This window comes from Melitaea cinxia, chromosome 7, assembly GCF_905220565.1.
Source record: "Melitaea cinxia chromosome 7, ilMelCinx1.1, whole genome shotgun sequence".
Taxonomy (NCBI): domain Eukaryota; kingdom Metazoa; phylum Arthropoda; class Insecta; order Lepidoptera; family Nymphalidae; genus Melitaea; species Melitaea cinxia.
Window position 1 is genome coordinate 529,276 of NC_059400.1, and position 14,801 is coordinate 544,076.

At 52.5% G+C, this 14,801-nt stretch overlaps 1 protein-coding gene across 1 annotated transcript in view; it reads left to right on the plus strand.

Annotated features, from left to right (window-relative positions):
- The window catches only part of LOC123655063 (neurexin-4), a 36,474-nt gene that overhangs the window by 15,288 nt on the left and 6,385 nt on the right, over positions 1-14,801 (plus strand). Inside the window, exons 13-18 of the mRNA XM_045590901.1 lie at positions 153-350; positions 574-744; positions 7,182-7,319; positions 7,482-7,618; positions 7,875-8,026; positions 8,317-8,513. Coding sequence (XP_045446857.1) covers positions 153-350; positions 574-744; positions 7,182-7,319; positions 7,482-7,618; positions 7,875-8,026; positions 8,317-8,513 — 993 coding nt within the window. The remainder of the gene's footprint in view (positions 1-152; positions 351-573; positions 745-7,181; positions 7,320-7,481; positions 7,619-7,874; positions 8,027-8,316; positions 8,514-14,801) is intronic.

Consider the following 14,801-nt stretch of genomic DNA (forward strand, 5'->3'; position numbering starts at 1 on the left):
GTATACCAGCTGCCAACTACATATATGTTACAAATAACGACTCATTTCTCACACGATGTTACATCTTAGCATATACGAATTTTCTAGTTTCAAATAGTTCTGAGTTATGGATTACTTATTTTCTAAACAAAATGGCATTTTGTCCTCTTCAGCGGACCGCATAGTAACTGCAGTTCATCACTCGGCGCCCCAGAGCGCGGTGGACGGCTACCAAGAGGCGGGCAGTTTCCGCCAGGACGTGATCTATGACGCCTCTCGAGCGCAGCTAGAAGCCCTCCTCAACCGCAGTCTCGCCTGTAGTCAGCGCCTCGAGTACATGTGTCGACACTCGCGTTTACTCAACTCGCCCAGTTAGTATAATTTGTTCCTCTTCTAAAGCCCTGTCCCAATATTTCGATAATTGTGTTTGTTACTGTCAATTATTCTCTGTAGAATCTACATTCGAATCGGTGGTAGCTTCACTTTCAACGATAGTTACAATGTTAATTATTAGTATAATGACGATTCGGTGCTTTTGATATTTGATAAAAGTCGATTCAAATTGAGATTGAGATGATAATAATAAAATGGCAGGCACGGAGAGCGACTTCCACCCGTTCGCGTGGTGGGTGTCGCGCAGCGGGCAGCGCATGGACCACTGGGCGGGCGCGCCGGCCGGCAGCCGCATGTGCCAGTGCGGCGTGCTCGGCTCCTGCCTCGACCCCACCAAGTGGTGCAACTGCGACGCCGAGCACGGCCCGCTCGGCAGGGACGGTGAGTGCGCGGGGGCCTGTGTGGGCGGGAGCGCAGGTGACTTGTAACTGAGGTAGGGCACAGCAGGAATTTCCTGCTCAAAATATGGAGCAGCCCGACTGGGGTAGTACCTCGACCTTACAGAAGATCACAGCTAAATAATACTGTTTTCAAGCAGTATTGTGTTCCTGTTGGTGAGTAAGGTGACCAGAGCTGCTGGGGGGGATTGGGGATTTGGTCGGCAACGAGCTTGCAATGGTTCTGGTGTTGCAGGCGTCTATAAGCTACGGTAATCGCTTACCATCAGGTGAGCCGTACGCTTGTTTGCCGACCTAGTGATATAAAAAAAAAAAAAATTGTATGTGCATATTCATAACAGAAGGATTCCTAATGTCGTGAAGACGCCCAAGTACTTGCAAGCAAAACAAACAGACAAATTCGATAAAGAAGGTGTTGGAGCGCCTATCAGTTTTTAGAAGCAAACTCAATCTTGTAATTTGTATGCACTTGATAATTTTTATTTCACCGTCATTTTTTATTTTATAATTTTATATTACTTTGTTCGAGACGGTTCGTCATTATTAAAAAAGACTTCATCCATACCGGCAGCAAATTATTTTAACTCTCTCTTCTACTAATCCTTCATGTGGTCGAACTTCGAACCGGATATTATTCAGAGAAGAATCAGCTATTATATTAGAGGATTTATATTTTAAAAGAAGAAAGATTTGCAATCGTGTAATGTGGATGAAGAGGATTTATTTAGTGGTGTTAATATTGAACTTGATTTTTTACTAGTCATAATATCTTAACCCAACACTCAGGTAACATAATTAGTATAAGCTTATTTTATAAGGTGAGTTATCATAATTATTATTTTGGAGTATAGTATTAATTGTATTATTTATTGTAGACTTGTAGCATTTTAAGATTTGTTAGCAATAAAGTTAAAACGTACCTATTATTTTTATATATTTATTAGGTACAGTAAGAATTAATGCTTACATTATTTTAACTATTATTACATTGTATAACAAGTTATTCTATTCAAGTTAACGTGCCTAGTTTTAAGGTACAGTAAGTTAAGTGCTTACATTATTTTAGATTAGCTTGATTTATAGAACAATATTTATTATTATTAAATAATTAAATAGTAATGCACAGGTATTTGTAACAATAATATAATAATTATATACTTTACGTTGGGTACTGCTAGTAAAATTATTTGGTTACCCACATTTATATTTTGCGCTGCGTTAAGTTGTTTAATTGATTGATTGGTACTTTTAAAATTGTATTCCCTTGATAATAAGATACTTTTTTCTCATTGTTACTAAATTCTCAAAATAATTACAAATAAAGCTTGATTATTTTTGTTACTTTCGTATTAAATTGTAGATTAGTGAAAGTGGGTATTTATTAGTTTTTTGTCGAATATAAATTTGTTATCAATTTACTTGCTAATTTTAATTGTTTTAACGTAGATTTTGTACCGGCTTAATTATAATTTATACTAGTCACAATTACTTTAGATTTTGCAATTTTAAATTTCTATTAATCATCTTGCATTAGATTTCTGTTAGTCATCATTATTCTTTTTAAAAGTTTGTTTAACCTTAGTACTGTACAAATTCCAGGTTGACTGCACTCGACTCCCAGAATGTCAGAGGAACGAGAACTAATAAAAAAGCGAGGGAGCTTTAAAGGCCGATTAACTGCTTTCATTAATTATCTCGAAACTCTCAATATTAAAACATTAAACGAGTTTGAGGCAACTGAGATAAAATTACGACTGGGTAAGATTGAATCTTTGTACGAACAATATGATGAGGTACAGACGCGTTTAGAATGCATCGTCGAAGATGCTCGCGCACAGTTCTCTGAGCGATCCGAGTTTGAGTCACAATATTATAAATATTTAGCAATGGCTCAGAATCTGTTAACTAAGTTTAATAACGACAATAATTCGATTAGTAGTAATAGAAGTACTCGTGCTAGTAATCATAAATTTGTTAAACTACCCACTATACAATTGCCCAAATTTAACGGTTCTTATGAAACTTGGTTGGAGTTTCACGACACTTTCACTAGCCTCATTCATTCTAACGATGAAATAGATGACGTTAACAAATTTCATTATTTACGCGCTTCCCTGGAGGGATCTGCTGCTGTGGTAATTCAATCCATCGAATTCTCAGCGAGTAACTACTCGGTGGCTTGGCAGTTATTGTGCGATAGGTTTGACAATAAACGGTTGTTAATTCAAAATCACATCTCCGCTTTGTTTAATGTTGAACCGATTGTAAAGGAATCATCGTTAACTTTGAAACGTCTCATTGATCAATTAAATAAAAATTTGCGAGCGTTAGAGTCGCTTGGTGAACCGGTGAAGCACTGGGACACACTTTTAATTTACATTGTTACACGCAAGTTAGATCAAAAAACATTTCGTGAATGGGAGGAATTTAAGGGACGTGAAGATAAAGACTATTCTATAAAATTTAAGGATTTCATTAGGTTTATGCGTAACCGCGCTGATTTAATTGAAACAATAGAACTGTCGCGAAACAATGTATCAAATTCAATTGTAAAGGGTGCTAAGTTGAAGTCCATGGTGGCTCAAAGTCCAATCAATTCCGACACAGATTTTGTTACAAGAATTTGCCCTAAATGTAAAGGTGACCATAATCTAAATACTTGCCCACAATTTCTTTCGTTGAGTAACAATGATCGTTTTAAATTATTGCCAGATTATAAGGTGTGTTATAACTGTTTTCATAAGGGTCATTTTGCTAACCGCTGTAAAAAATCGGGTTGTAAGTTATGTAAACGTAAGCATAATACGCTCATTCATGTTTCGAACTTTAAGAATATTTTGAATAATCGCAACGACAATAATTTTAGTAGCGTGACCGATAGACCGTCATCATCGCCATCACCATGTACTATGAGCGACGCAAATAATGTAGCCTTGTCAGCTCACATCACATCCTGCGGTGACCTTAAGCAGTGCGAAGTTCTGTTATCAACCGCTTTATTAAATCTGTATGATCGTAATAATCGTGTGCATACCGTTCGCGCCGTTCTTGACAGTGGCAGTACTTCGAGTTTTATGACTGATAGGTTGTGTAAAAGATTAAATTTACCAACTAGTCAGATAAATAGGTCAATCTTAGGCATAAATAACGTGAGCTCTCACGTAGGTAAAACTTGTCATGTTTCCATGACATCATTAGATAACAGTTTTTCTACTGACGTTTATTGTTTTGTTTTACCATCAATTACTACTCAAGTGCCAAGTTCTCAGTTAAACTTAACTAACTTAAACATTCCCTCTGAGATATGTTTAGCTGACCCTACGTTTTACAAGCCCTCTGATGTAGACATCCTAATAGGCGCTGACCTATTCTGGGACTTGTTAGGGTCACACAAAATAAAATTAGGTGATGGAAAGCCTGTGCTCTGTGAAACCAAATTAGGTTGGATAGTCTCTGGTACTATCAGTAACAAGCATGTTACATTAGTTTCTACAAATATATGTTGCAATTTTGCCAACATTAGTCCTTCATCTGTAGGTATTATGGACCAAATTAGAGCCGATTCATCACGTTCATTGATGCGGGCATCACGGCGTTGTATGAAGTCACCAAAGCATTCTTGTCAGCATGTTTGCCATTGAAAAAATGGATGTCAAAAGAACCAAGCCTAGTATCAGATTCTGCTGAATCATCATGTAACTTAAATATTGGATCTAATGAGCCCAACAAGTTACTGGGCCTAAGCTGGTATGCCACTTCTGATGAGTTTTCATTTTCTATAGACTCATCAATGACTTCTCATGGTAATACGAAACGCGATTTACTTTCAATCATAGCTCGCATCTTTGATCCTTTAGGGCTGTTGTCCCCATGTGTCATTAGCATGAAAATGCTATTGCAACAAATGTGGTTAGACAAGTTATCATGGGATGACACATTACCGCCTAAAATTAGTATGCATTGGCAAAACATTGTCAAAGACTTTCATCTTTTAAATAATTTCCGCATTCCTCGTATGTAGTCTGTGATTCATACAAAGAATTAGAGCTTCATATTTTTACAGATGCATCTGAGCGGGCATATGGGGCCTGCGTCTATGTTCGTTCCTTAAATGATAAAGGCAACTGCATAGTTCGTTTGTTAACGGCTAAAAGTCGAGTAGCACCGATAAAACCTATGACAACACCACGATTGGAATTGTGTGGAGCTTTGGTAGGAGCCCGTTTATATGACAAGGTCGTAGGCTCGCTTCGGGCAAAGATAAGTCGTGTCTTTTGCTGGACTGATTCGACCATAGTGCTGGGTTGGTTACAGATGTTGCCTTGTAAGCTTCAGCCATTTGTACGCAACCGCGTTGCTGATATTTTAGAAAAAACGGACACTTGCATATGGAGACACGTTCCAACCTGCATGAATCCAGCTGATTTGATATCTCGTGGTATTGATATTAGTACTTTGCACAAACATGATTTGTGGTGGTCTGGTCCCGAATTTTTGATGAAGGATTCGTCTCGTTGGCCTTCTCAAGTCAAACATTCTGAGCTTCTACCGGAAACTCGACCTGACGTGTCGTTAAGCGCTGTCGTTGACAACAGTACATTACATAATGGATTAATTCAGTTTAATCGTTTTTCTAACTATTTACGTCTTGTTCGTTCCGTAGCCTATGTGATGCGGTTTGTTAGGTGTTGCAAAAACAATTACCAGTTAATAAGTTTTTATCTGACGATGAATTGAAGAATGCATTAAATTTAATTATTTTGAAATGTCAAAAGGAACCTTTTCCAGAATATAGTTTATTGATTAAAGAACAAAGTTTACCTAAAAGTAGTCCTCTCTTAAAGTTTAATGTTTATTTAGACGAAAATAATTTAATGCGTGTTGGGGGACGTCTTGAGAATTCTAATTTTCTTTATAATAAAAAACACCCATTGTTATTACAGTCCACTCATCATTTTACGAAAATGTTATTTGATTATGAGCATAAAAGATTGATGCACGCTGGCCCTCAGTTATTGTTAGCTTCAATTAGGGAAAACTATTGGCCAATAGGAGGTCGCAATTTAGCGAAGGCTTGTTATCATAAATGTGTGCGCTGTCATCGAATGAAAGGTAGGGTTGTTACTCCTTTAATGGGTAACTTGCCACGGGAGCGCGTCCTTCCAGGTGGTCATCCCTTTGAGACAACCGGCGTAGATTACGCCGGCCCGATGACGTGCGCTAGTCGCCAAGGTCGCGGATGTAGGTTGGTGAAGGTGTATATAGCAATTTTTATTTGCTTCACCACCAAGGCTATACATTTAGAGCTTGTGGGTGATTTAACATGTAAAAGCTTTTTACTAGCCTTATATAGATTTATTTCGCGAAGAGGAAAATCGACTGATATTTTTTCTGATAACGGTACCTCATTTGTTGGTGCGTACAATGAGCTTTCGAAATTTTTAAAAACTAATAGCGATTACTTGGGTGAAAGTATGGCCAATGATGGAATTAAGTTCCATTTCATTCCCGCGTATACTCCTCATTTTGGTGGTCTCTGGGAGGCGGGTGTCAAGTCAACAAAGTATCATCTTCAGCGAGTGTTGGAAAATTGTAATTTGACGTAAGAGCAATTTAACACCATTTTAATTCAAATTGAAGCCATATTAAACTCTCGTCCACTAACACCGCTGTCTTCAGATCCTGCTGACTACATGCCGCTGACTCCAGGCCATTTTCTCATCGGTCGCCCTCTTACTTCCATATCACAGCCAAAATATCAAGATCACTCCATAAATCATTTAACTCGTTTTCAAAGAATCGAGCAACTCCGCCAACATTTCTGGGCGAGATGGAGTAAAGAGTACGTTTCTGAATTACAACAACGCACTAAATGGCATTCACGTAAGGACGATTTACAGCTGAATTCCTTAGTAGTTATAAAGGAAGAAAATCTCCCTCCACTGAAATGGAAATTAGGACGAATTGTTGCCGTCCATCCGGGGATCGATGGAGTCGTTCGTGTTGCTGACATACAAACATAAACGGGAATAGTGAGAAGAGATTTTAACAGAATCTGCCCGTTACCAGTTATAAGTTCGAGTTGAAAGTTCCTTTCAACGCCCGGGGGCATGTTGGAGCGCCTGTCAGTTTTTAGAAGCAAACTCAATCTTGTAATTTGTATGCACTTGATAATTTTTATTTCACCGTCATTTTTTATTTTATAATTTTATATTACTTTGTTCGAGACGGTTCGTCATTATTAAAAAAGACTTCATCCATACCGGCAGCAAATTATTTTAACTCTCTCTTCTACTAATCCTTCAGAAGGCGTAGTAATAAATAAGCTAATAAATAAGCTACAACTAATTGAATGTAACATATTATAAAATAAAAAAAATACTCTAATTGTGTGATGTATTTTCGTTCAAGAGTTTCAAGTGGACGGTGGAGATATAACAGAAAAGGAGTTCCTACCCGTGAAGCAGCTGCGGTTCGGCGACACGGGCACGCATCTCGACGAGAAAGAGGGTAGATACACACTTGGGCCCCTGCTCTGTGAAGGCGATGGTTTGTATCTATTGTCTTACTTTAAAAATTAGACTTTTAGTGAGAAAATTTAAAATTATATGTATTTTTTGTTTACTAAAATGCAAATTAATTTCCATTATAAATTAAAAAAAAAAAGTTTTTGAACTCAATTTGTCTAATAATTTTTTTTTTTATAAACAGACCTGTTCAGCAACGCAATAACGTTCCGCATAGCAGACTCCGTGATATTGTTGCCCACCTTCGACCTTGGACACAGCGGTGACATCTATTTCGAGTTCCGTACCACACAGGAGAACGCTGTGCTCTTACACTCAAAGGTAAATTTTTAGTCTGTTAAAAAAAAACTTCCTGACAACCTGTCAAAAAATTTATTGTCTGTTAGTAATAGTGGTCAAAATAGGATTAAATCTTTGTCATTTTCGTAAGGTTGGTGTCGTAGTAGAGGTTGATTGAGAGGAGATTTTAGTGTATATAAAAATAATTACCGTGTAAAATTATTTTTGGAGTAGCCAATTATCAACTAAAATAATAAATTTTCATAATTAAAAAATTTAAACAATCGTACTTTTTCAGGGGCCACAAGATTACATTAAGCTTTCGATCGTCGGCGGCGACCAGTTGCAATTTCAGTTTCAAGTCGGAGACACTCCTCTAGGAGTGTCAGTAGACACGAGCAAGCGACTCTCAGACGACACATGGCATTCCGTCTCCATTGAAAGAAACAGGTATGCTGATGGTTGATACGGACATATACATACACACTAGACTATCGCAGTTTACTGCTGTAGCCTATCGTAGTCTAGTGGACATAGGCATCCCCAAGCTCGTGGCAAACATCCAGGCTTAGCTCAATCCTCAGACAGGCTCCACTGGCAATCTTACGTAGATCATTTGTTCAACGTACGTGAGGACGTCCTAGACTGCTTTTGCCACCACGCTGTCTCCACTCACACAATGGTGCAATTGTATAATTTTCACGTGTATTGTTGTTTTATGTATGTACGTCTGCGCACAGGAAGGAGGCGCGCGTGGTGGTGGACGGCGCGCTCAAGAACGAGATCCGCACCGCCAAGGAGCCGGTGCGGGCGCTGCACCTGAGCACGGCGCTGGCGCTGGGCGCCGCGCTCGACCGCAAGGACGGCTTCGTGGGCTGCGTGCGCGCGCTGCTGCTCAACGGCCGCGCCGTGGACCTGCGCGCGCACGCCGCCAGAGGTGTGTGTGTGTGTGTGTGTGTGTGTGTGCACGCCGCGCTCGACCGCAAGGACGGCTTCGTGGGCTGCGTGCGCGCGCTGCTGCTCAACGGCCGCGCCGTGGACCTGCGCGCGCACGCCGCCAGAGGTGTGTGTGTGTGTGTGTGTGTGTGTGCACGCCGCGCTCGACCGCAAGGACGGCTTCGTGGGCTGCGTGCGCGCGCTGCTGCTCAACGGCCGCGCCGTGGACCTGCGCGCGCACGCCGCCAGAGGTGTGTGTGTGTGTGTGTGTGTGTGTGTGTGTGCACGCCGCGCTCGACCGCAAGGACGGCTTCGTGGGCTGCGTGCGCGCGCTGCTGCTCAACGGCCGCGCCGTGGACCTGCGCGCGCACGCCGCCAGAGGTGTGTGTGTGTGTGTGGGTGTGTGTGCACGCCGCGCTCGACCGCAAGGACGGCTTCGTGGGCTGCGTGCGCGCGCTGCTGCTCAACGGCCGCGCCGTGGACCTGCGCGCGCACGCCGCCAGAGGTGTGTGTGTGTGTGTGTGTGTGTGTGCACGCCGCGCTCGACCGCAAGGACGGCTTCGTGGGCTGCGTGCGCGCGCTGCTGCTCAACGGCCGCGCCGTGGACCTGCGCGCGCACGCCGCCAGAGGTGTGTGTGTGTGTGTGTGTGTGTGTGCACGCCGCGCTCGACCGCAAGGACGGCTTCGTGGGCTGCGTGCGCGCGCTGCTGCTCAACGGCCGCGCCGTGGACCTGCGCGCGCACGCCGCCAGAGGTGTGTGTGTGTGTGTGTGTGTGTGTGCACGCCGCGCTCGACCGCAAGGACGGCTTCGTGGGCTGCGTGCGCGCGCTGCTGCTCAACGGCCGCGCCGTGGACCTGCGCGCGCACGCCGCCAGAGGTGTGTGTGTGTGTGTGTGTGTGTGTGCACGCCGCGCTCGACCGCAAGGACGGCTTCGTGGGCTGCGTGCGCGCGCTGCTGCTCAACGGCCGCGCCGTGGACCTGCGCGCGCACGCCGCCAGAGGTGTGTGTGTGTGTGTGTGTGTGTGTGCACGCCGCGCTCGACCGCAAGGACGGCTTCGTGGGCTGCGTGCGCGCGCTGCTGCTCAACGGCCGCGCCGTGGACCTGCGCGCGCACGCCGCCAGAGGGGTGTGTGTGTGTGTGTGTGTGTGTGCACGCCGCGCTCGACCGCAAGGACGGCTTCGTGGGCTGCGTGCGCGCGCTGCTGCTCAACGGCCGCGCCGTGGACCTGCGCGCGCACGCCGCCAGAGGTGTGTGTGTGTGTGTGTGTGTGTGTGCACGCCGCGCTCGACCGCAAGGACGGCTTCGTGGGCTGCGTGCGCGCGCTGCTGCTCAACGGCCGCGCCGTGGACCTGCGCGCGCACGCCGCCAGAGGTGTGTGTGTGTGTGTGTGTGTGTGTGCACGCCGCGCTCGACCGCAAGGACGGCTTCGTGGGCTGCGTGCGCGCGCTGCTGCTCAACGGCCGCGCCGTGGACCTGCGCGCGCACGCCGCCAGAGGTGTGTGTGTGTGTGTGTGTGTGTGTGCACGCCGCGCTCGACCGCAAGGACGGCTTCGTGGGCTGCGTGCGCGCGCTGCTGCTCAACGGCCGCGCCGTGGACCTGCGCGCGCACGCCGCCAGAGGTGTGTGTGTGTGTGTGTGTGTGTGTGTGTGTGTGTGTGTGTGTGTGTGTGTGTGTGTGTGTGCACGCCGCGCTCGACCGCAAGGACGGCTTCGTGGGCTGCGTGCGCGCGCTGCTGCTCAACGGCCGCGCCGTGGACCTGCGCGCGCACGCCGCCAGAGGTGTGTGTGTGTGTGTGTGTGTGTGCACGCCGCGCTCGACCGCAAGGACGGCTTCGTGGGCTGCGTGCGCGCGCTGCTGCTCAACGGCCGCGCCGTGGACCTGCGCGCGCACGCCGCCAGAGGTGTGTGTGTGTGTGTGTGTGTGTGTGTGTGTGTGTGTGTGTGTGTGGGTGTGTGTGTGTGTGTGCACGCCGCGCTCGACCGCAAGGACGGCTTCGTGGGCTGCGTGCGCGCGCTGCTGCTCAACGGCCGCGCCGTGGACCTGCGCGCGCACGCCGCCAGAGGTGTGTGTGTGTGTGTGTGTGTGTGTGCACGCCGCGCTCGACCGCAAGGACGGCTTCGTGGGCTGCGTGCGCGCGCTGCTGCTCAACGGCCGCGCCGTGGACCTGCGCGCGCACGCCGCCAGAGGTGTGTGTGTGTGTGTGTGTGTGTGTGTGTGTGCACGCCGCGCTCGACCGCAAGGACGGCTTCGTGGGCTGCGTGCGCGCGCTGCTGCTCAACGGCCGCGCCGTGGACCTGCGCGCGCACGCCGCCAGAGGTGTGTGTGTGTGTGTGTGTGTGTGTGCACGCCGCGCTCGACCGCAAGGACGGCTTCGTGGGCTGCGTGCGCGCGCTGCTGCTCAACGGCCGCGCCGTGGACCTGCGCGCGCACGCCGCCAGAGGTGTGTGTGTGTGTGTGTGTGTGTGTGTGTGTGTGTGTGTGTGTGGGTGTGTGTGTGTGTGTGCACGCCGCGCTCGACCGCAAGGACGGCTTCGTGGGCTGCGTGCGCGCGCTGCTGCTCAACGGCCGCGCCGTGGACCTGCGCGCGCACGCCGCCAGAGGTGTGTGTGTGTGTGTGTGTGTGTGTGCGCGCCGCGCTCGACCGCGAGGGCGGCTTCGTGGGCTGCGTGCGCGCGCTGCTGCTCAACGGCCGCGCCGTGGACCTGCGCGCGCACGCCGCCAGAGGTGTGTGTGTGTGTGTGTGTGTGTGTGTGTGTGTGTGTGTGTGGGTGTGTGTGTGTGTGTGCACGCCGCGCTCGACCGCAAGGACGGCTTCGTGGGCTGCGTGCGCGCGCTGCTGCTCAACGGCCGCGCCGTGGACCTGCGCGCGCACGCCGCCAGAGGTGTGTGTGTGTGTGTGTGTGTGTGTGCACGCCGCGCTCGACCGCAAGGACGGCTTCGTGGGCTGCGTGCGCGCGCTGCTGCTCAACGGCCGCGCCGTGGACCTGCGCGCGCACGCCGCCAGAGGTGTGTGTGTGTGTGTGTGTGTGTGTGTGTGTGTGTGTGTGTGTGTGGGTGTGTGTGTGTGTGTGCACGCCGCGCTCGACCGCAAGGACGGCTTCGTGGGCTGCGTGCGCGCGCTGCTGCTCAACGGCCGCGCCGTGGACCTGCGCGCGCACGCCGCCAGAGGTGTGTGTGTGTGTGTGTGTGTGTGTGCACGCCGCGCTCGACCGCAAGGACGGCTTCGTGGGCTGCGTGCGCGCGCTGCTGCTCAACGGCCGCGCCGTGGACCTGCGCGCGCACGCCGCCAGAGGTGTGTGTGTGTGTGTGTGTGTGTGTGTGTGTGTGTGTGTGTGTGTGTGTGTGGGTGTGTGTGTGTGTGTGCACGCCGCGCTCGACCGCAAGGACGGCTTCGTGGGCTGCGTGCGCGCGCTGCTGCTCAACGGCCGCGCCGTGGACCTGCGCGCGCACGCCGCCAGAGGTGTGTGTGTGTGTGTGTGTGTGTGTGCACGCCGCGCTCGACCGCAAGGACGGCTTCGTGGGCTGCGTGCGCGCGCTGCTGCTCAACGGCCGCGCCGTGGACCTGCGCGCGCACGCCGCCAGAGGTGTGTGTGTGTGTGTGTGTGTGTGTGCACGCCGCGCTCGACCGCAAGGACGGCTTCGTGGGCTGCGTGCGCGCGCTGCTGCTCAACGGCCGCGCCGTGGACCTGCGCGCGCACGCCGCCAGAGGTGTGTGTGTGTGTGTGTGTGTGTGTGCACGCCGCGCTCGACCGCAAGGACGGCTTCGTGGGCTGCGTGCGCGCGCTGCTGCTCAACGGCCGCGCCGTGGACCTGCGCGCGCACGCCGCCAGAGGTGTGTGTGTGTGTGTGTGTGTGTGTGTGCACGCCGCGCTCGACCGCAAGGACGGCTTCGTGGGCTGCGTGCGCGCGCTGCTGCTCAACGGCCGCGCCGTGGACCTGCGCGCGCGCGCCGCCAGGGGTGTGTGTGTGTGTGTGTGTGTGTGCACGCCGCGCTCGACCGCAAGGACGGCTTCGTGGGCTGCGTGCGCGCGCTGCTGCTCAACGGCCGCGCCGTGGACCTGCGCGCGCACGCCGCCAGAGGTGTGTGTGTGTGTGTGTGTGTGTGTGCACGCCGCGCTCGACCGCAAGGACGGCTTCGTGGGCTGCGTGCGCGCGCTGCTGCTCAACGGCCGCGCCGTGGACCTGCGCGCGCACGCCGCCAGAGGTGTGTGTGTGTGTGTGTGTGTGTGTGTGTGTGCACGCCGCGCTCGACCGCAAGGACGGCTTCGTGGGCTGCGTGCGCGCGCTGCTGCTCAACGGCCGCGCCGTGGACCTGCGCGCGCACGCCGCCAGAGGTGTGTGTGTGTGTGTGTGTGTGTGTGCACGCCGCGCTCGACCGCAAGGACGGCTTCGTGGGCTGCGTGCGCGCGCTGCTGCTCAACGGCCGCGCCGTGGACCTGCGCGCGCACGCCGCCAGAGGTGTGTGTGTGTGTGTGTGTGTGTGTGCACGCCGCGCTCGACCGCAAGGACGGCTTCGTGGGCTGCGTGCGCGCGCTGCTGCTCAACGGCCGCGCCGTGGACCTGCGCGCGCACGCCGCCAGAGGTGTGTGTGTGTGTGTGTGTGTGTGTGCACGCCGCGCTCGACCGCAAGGACGGCTTCGTGGGCTGCGTGCGCGCGCTGCTGCTCAACGGCCGCGCCGTGGACCTGCGCGCGCACGCCGCCAGAGGTGTGTGTGTGTGTGTGTGTGTGTGTGCACGCCGCGCTCGACCGCAAGGACGGCTTCGTGGGCTGCGTGCGCGCGCTGCTGCTCAACGGCCGCGCCGTGGACCTGCGCGCGCACGCCGCCAGAGGTGTGTGTGTGTGTGTGTGTGTGTGCACGCCGCGCTCGACCGCAAGGACGGCTTCGTGGGCTGCGTGCGCGCGCTGCTGCTCAACGGCCGCGCCGTGGACCTGCGCGCGCACGCCGCCAGAGGTGTGTGTGTGTGTGTGTGTGTGTGTGCACGCCGCGCTCGACCGCAAGGATGGCTTCGTGGGCTGCGTGCGCGCGCTGCTGCTCAACGGCCGCGCCGTGGACCTGCGCGCGCACGCCGCCAGAGGTGTGTGTGTGTGTGTGTGTGTGTGCACGCCGCGCTCGACCGCAAGGACGGCTTCGTGGGCTGCGTGCGCGCGCTGCTGCTCAACGGCCGCGCCGTGGACCTGCGCGCGCACGCCGCCAGAGGTGTGTGTGTGTGTGTGTGTGTGTGTGCACGCCGCGCTCGACCGCAAGGACGGCTTCGTGGGCTGCGTGCGCGCGCTGCTGCTCAACGGCCGCGCCGTGGACCTGCGCGCGCACGCCGCCAGAGGTGTGTGTGTGTGTGTGTGTGGTGTGTGCACGCCGCGCTCGACCGCAAGGACGGCTTCGTGGGCTGCGTGCGCGCGCTGCTGCTCAACGGCCGCGCCGTGGACCTGCGCGCGCACGCCGCCAGAGGTGTGTGTGTGTGTGTGTGTGTGTGTGTGCACGCCGCGCTCGACCGCAAGGACGGCTTCGTGGGCTGCGTGCGCGCGCTGCTGCTCAACGGCCGCGCCGTGGACCTGCGCGCGCACGCCGCCAGAGGTGTGTGTGTGTGTGTGTGTGTGTGTGTGTGCACGCCGCGCTCGACCGCAAGGACGGCTTCGTGGGCTGCGTGCGCGCGCTGCTGCTCAACGGCCGCGCCGTGGACCTGCGCGCGCACGCCGCCAGAGGTGTGTGTGTGTGTGTGTGTGTGTGTGCACGCCGCGCTCGACCGCAAGGACGGCTTCGTGGGCTGCGTGCGCGCGCTGCTGCTCAACGGCCGCGCCGTGGACCTGCGCGCGCACGCCGCCAGAGGTGTGTGTGTGTGTGTGTGTGTGTGTGCACGCCGCGCTCGACCGCAAGGACGGCTTCGTGGGCTGCGTGCGCGCGCTGCTGCTCAACGGCCGCGCCGTGGACCTGCGCGCGCACGCCGCCAGAGGTGTGTGTGTGTGTGTGTGTGTGTGTGCACGCCGCGCTCGACCGCAAGGACGGCTTCGTGGGCTGCGTGCGCGCGCTGCTGCTCAACGGCCGCGCCGTGGACCTGCGCGCGCACGCCGCCAGAGGTGTGTGTGTGTGTGTGTGTGTGTGTGCACGCCGCGCTCGACCGCAAGGACGGCTTCGTGGGCTGCGTGCGCGCGCTGCTGCTCAACGGCCGCGCCGTGGACCTGCGCGCGCACGCCGCCAGAGGTGTGTGTGTGTGTGTGTGTGTGTGTGCACGCCGCGCTCGACCGCAAGGACGGCTTCGTGGGCTGCGTGCGCGCGCTGCTGCTCAACGG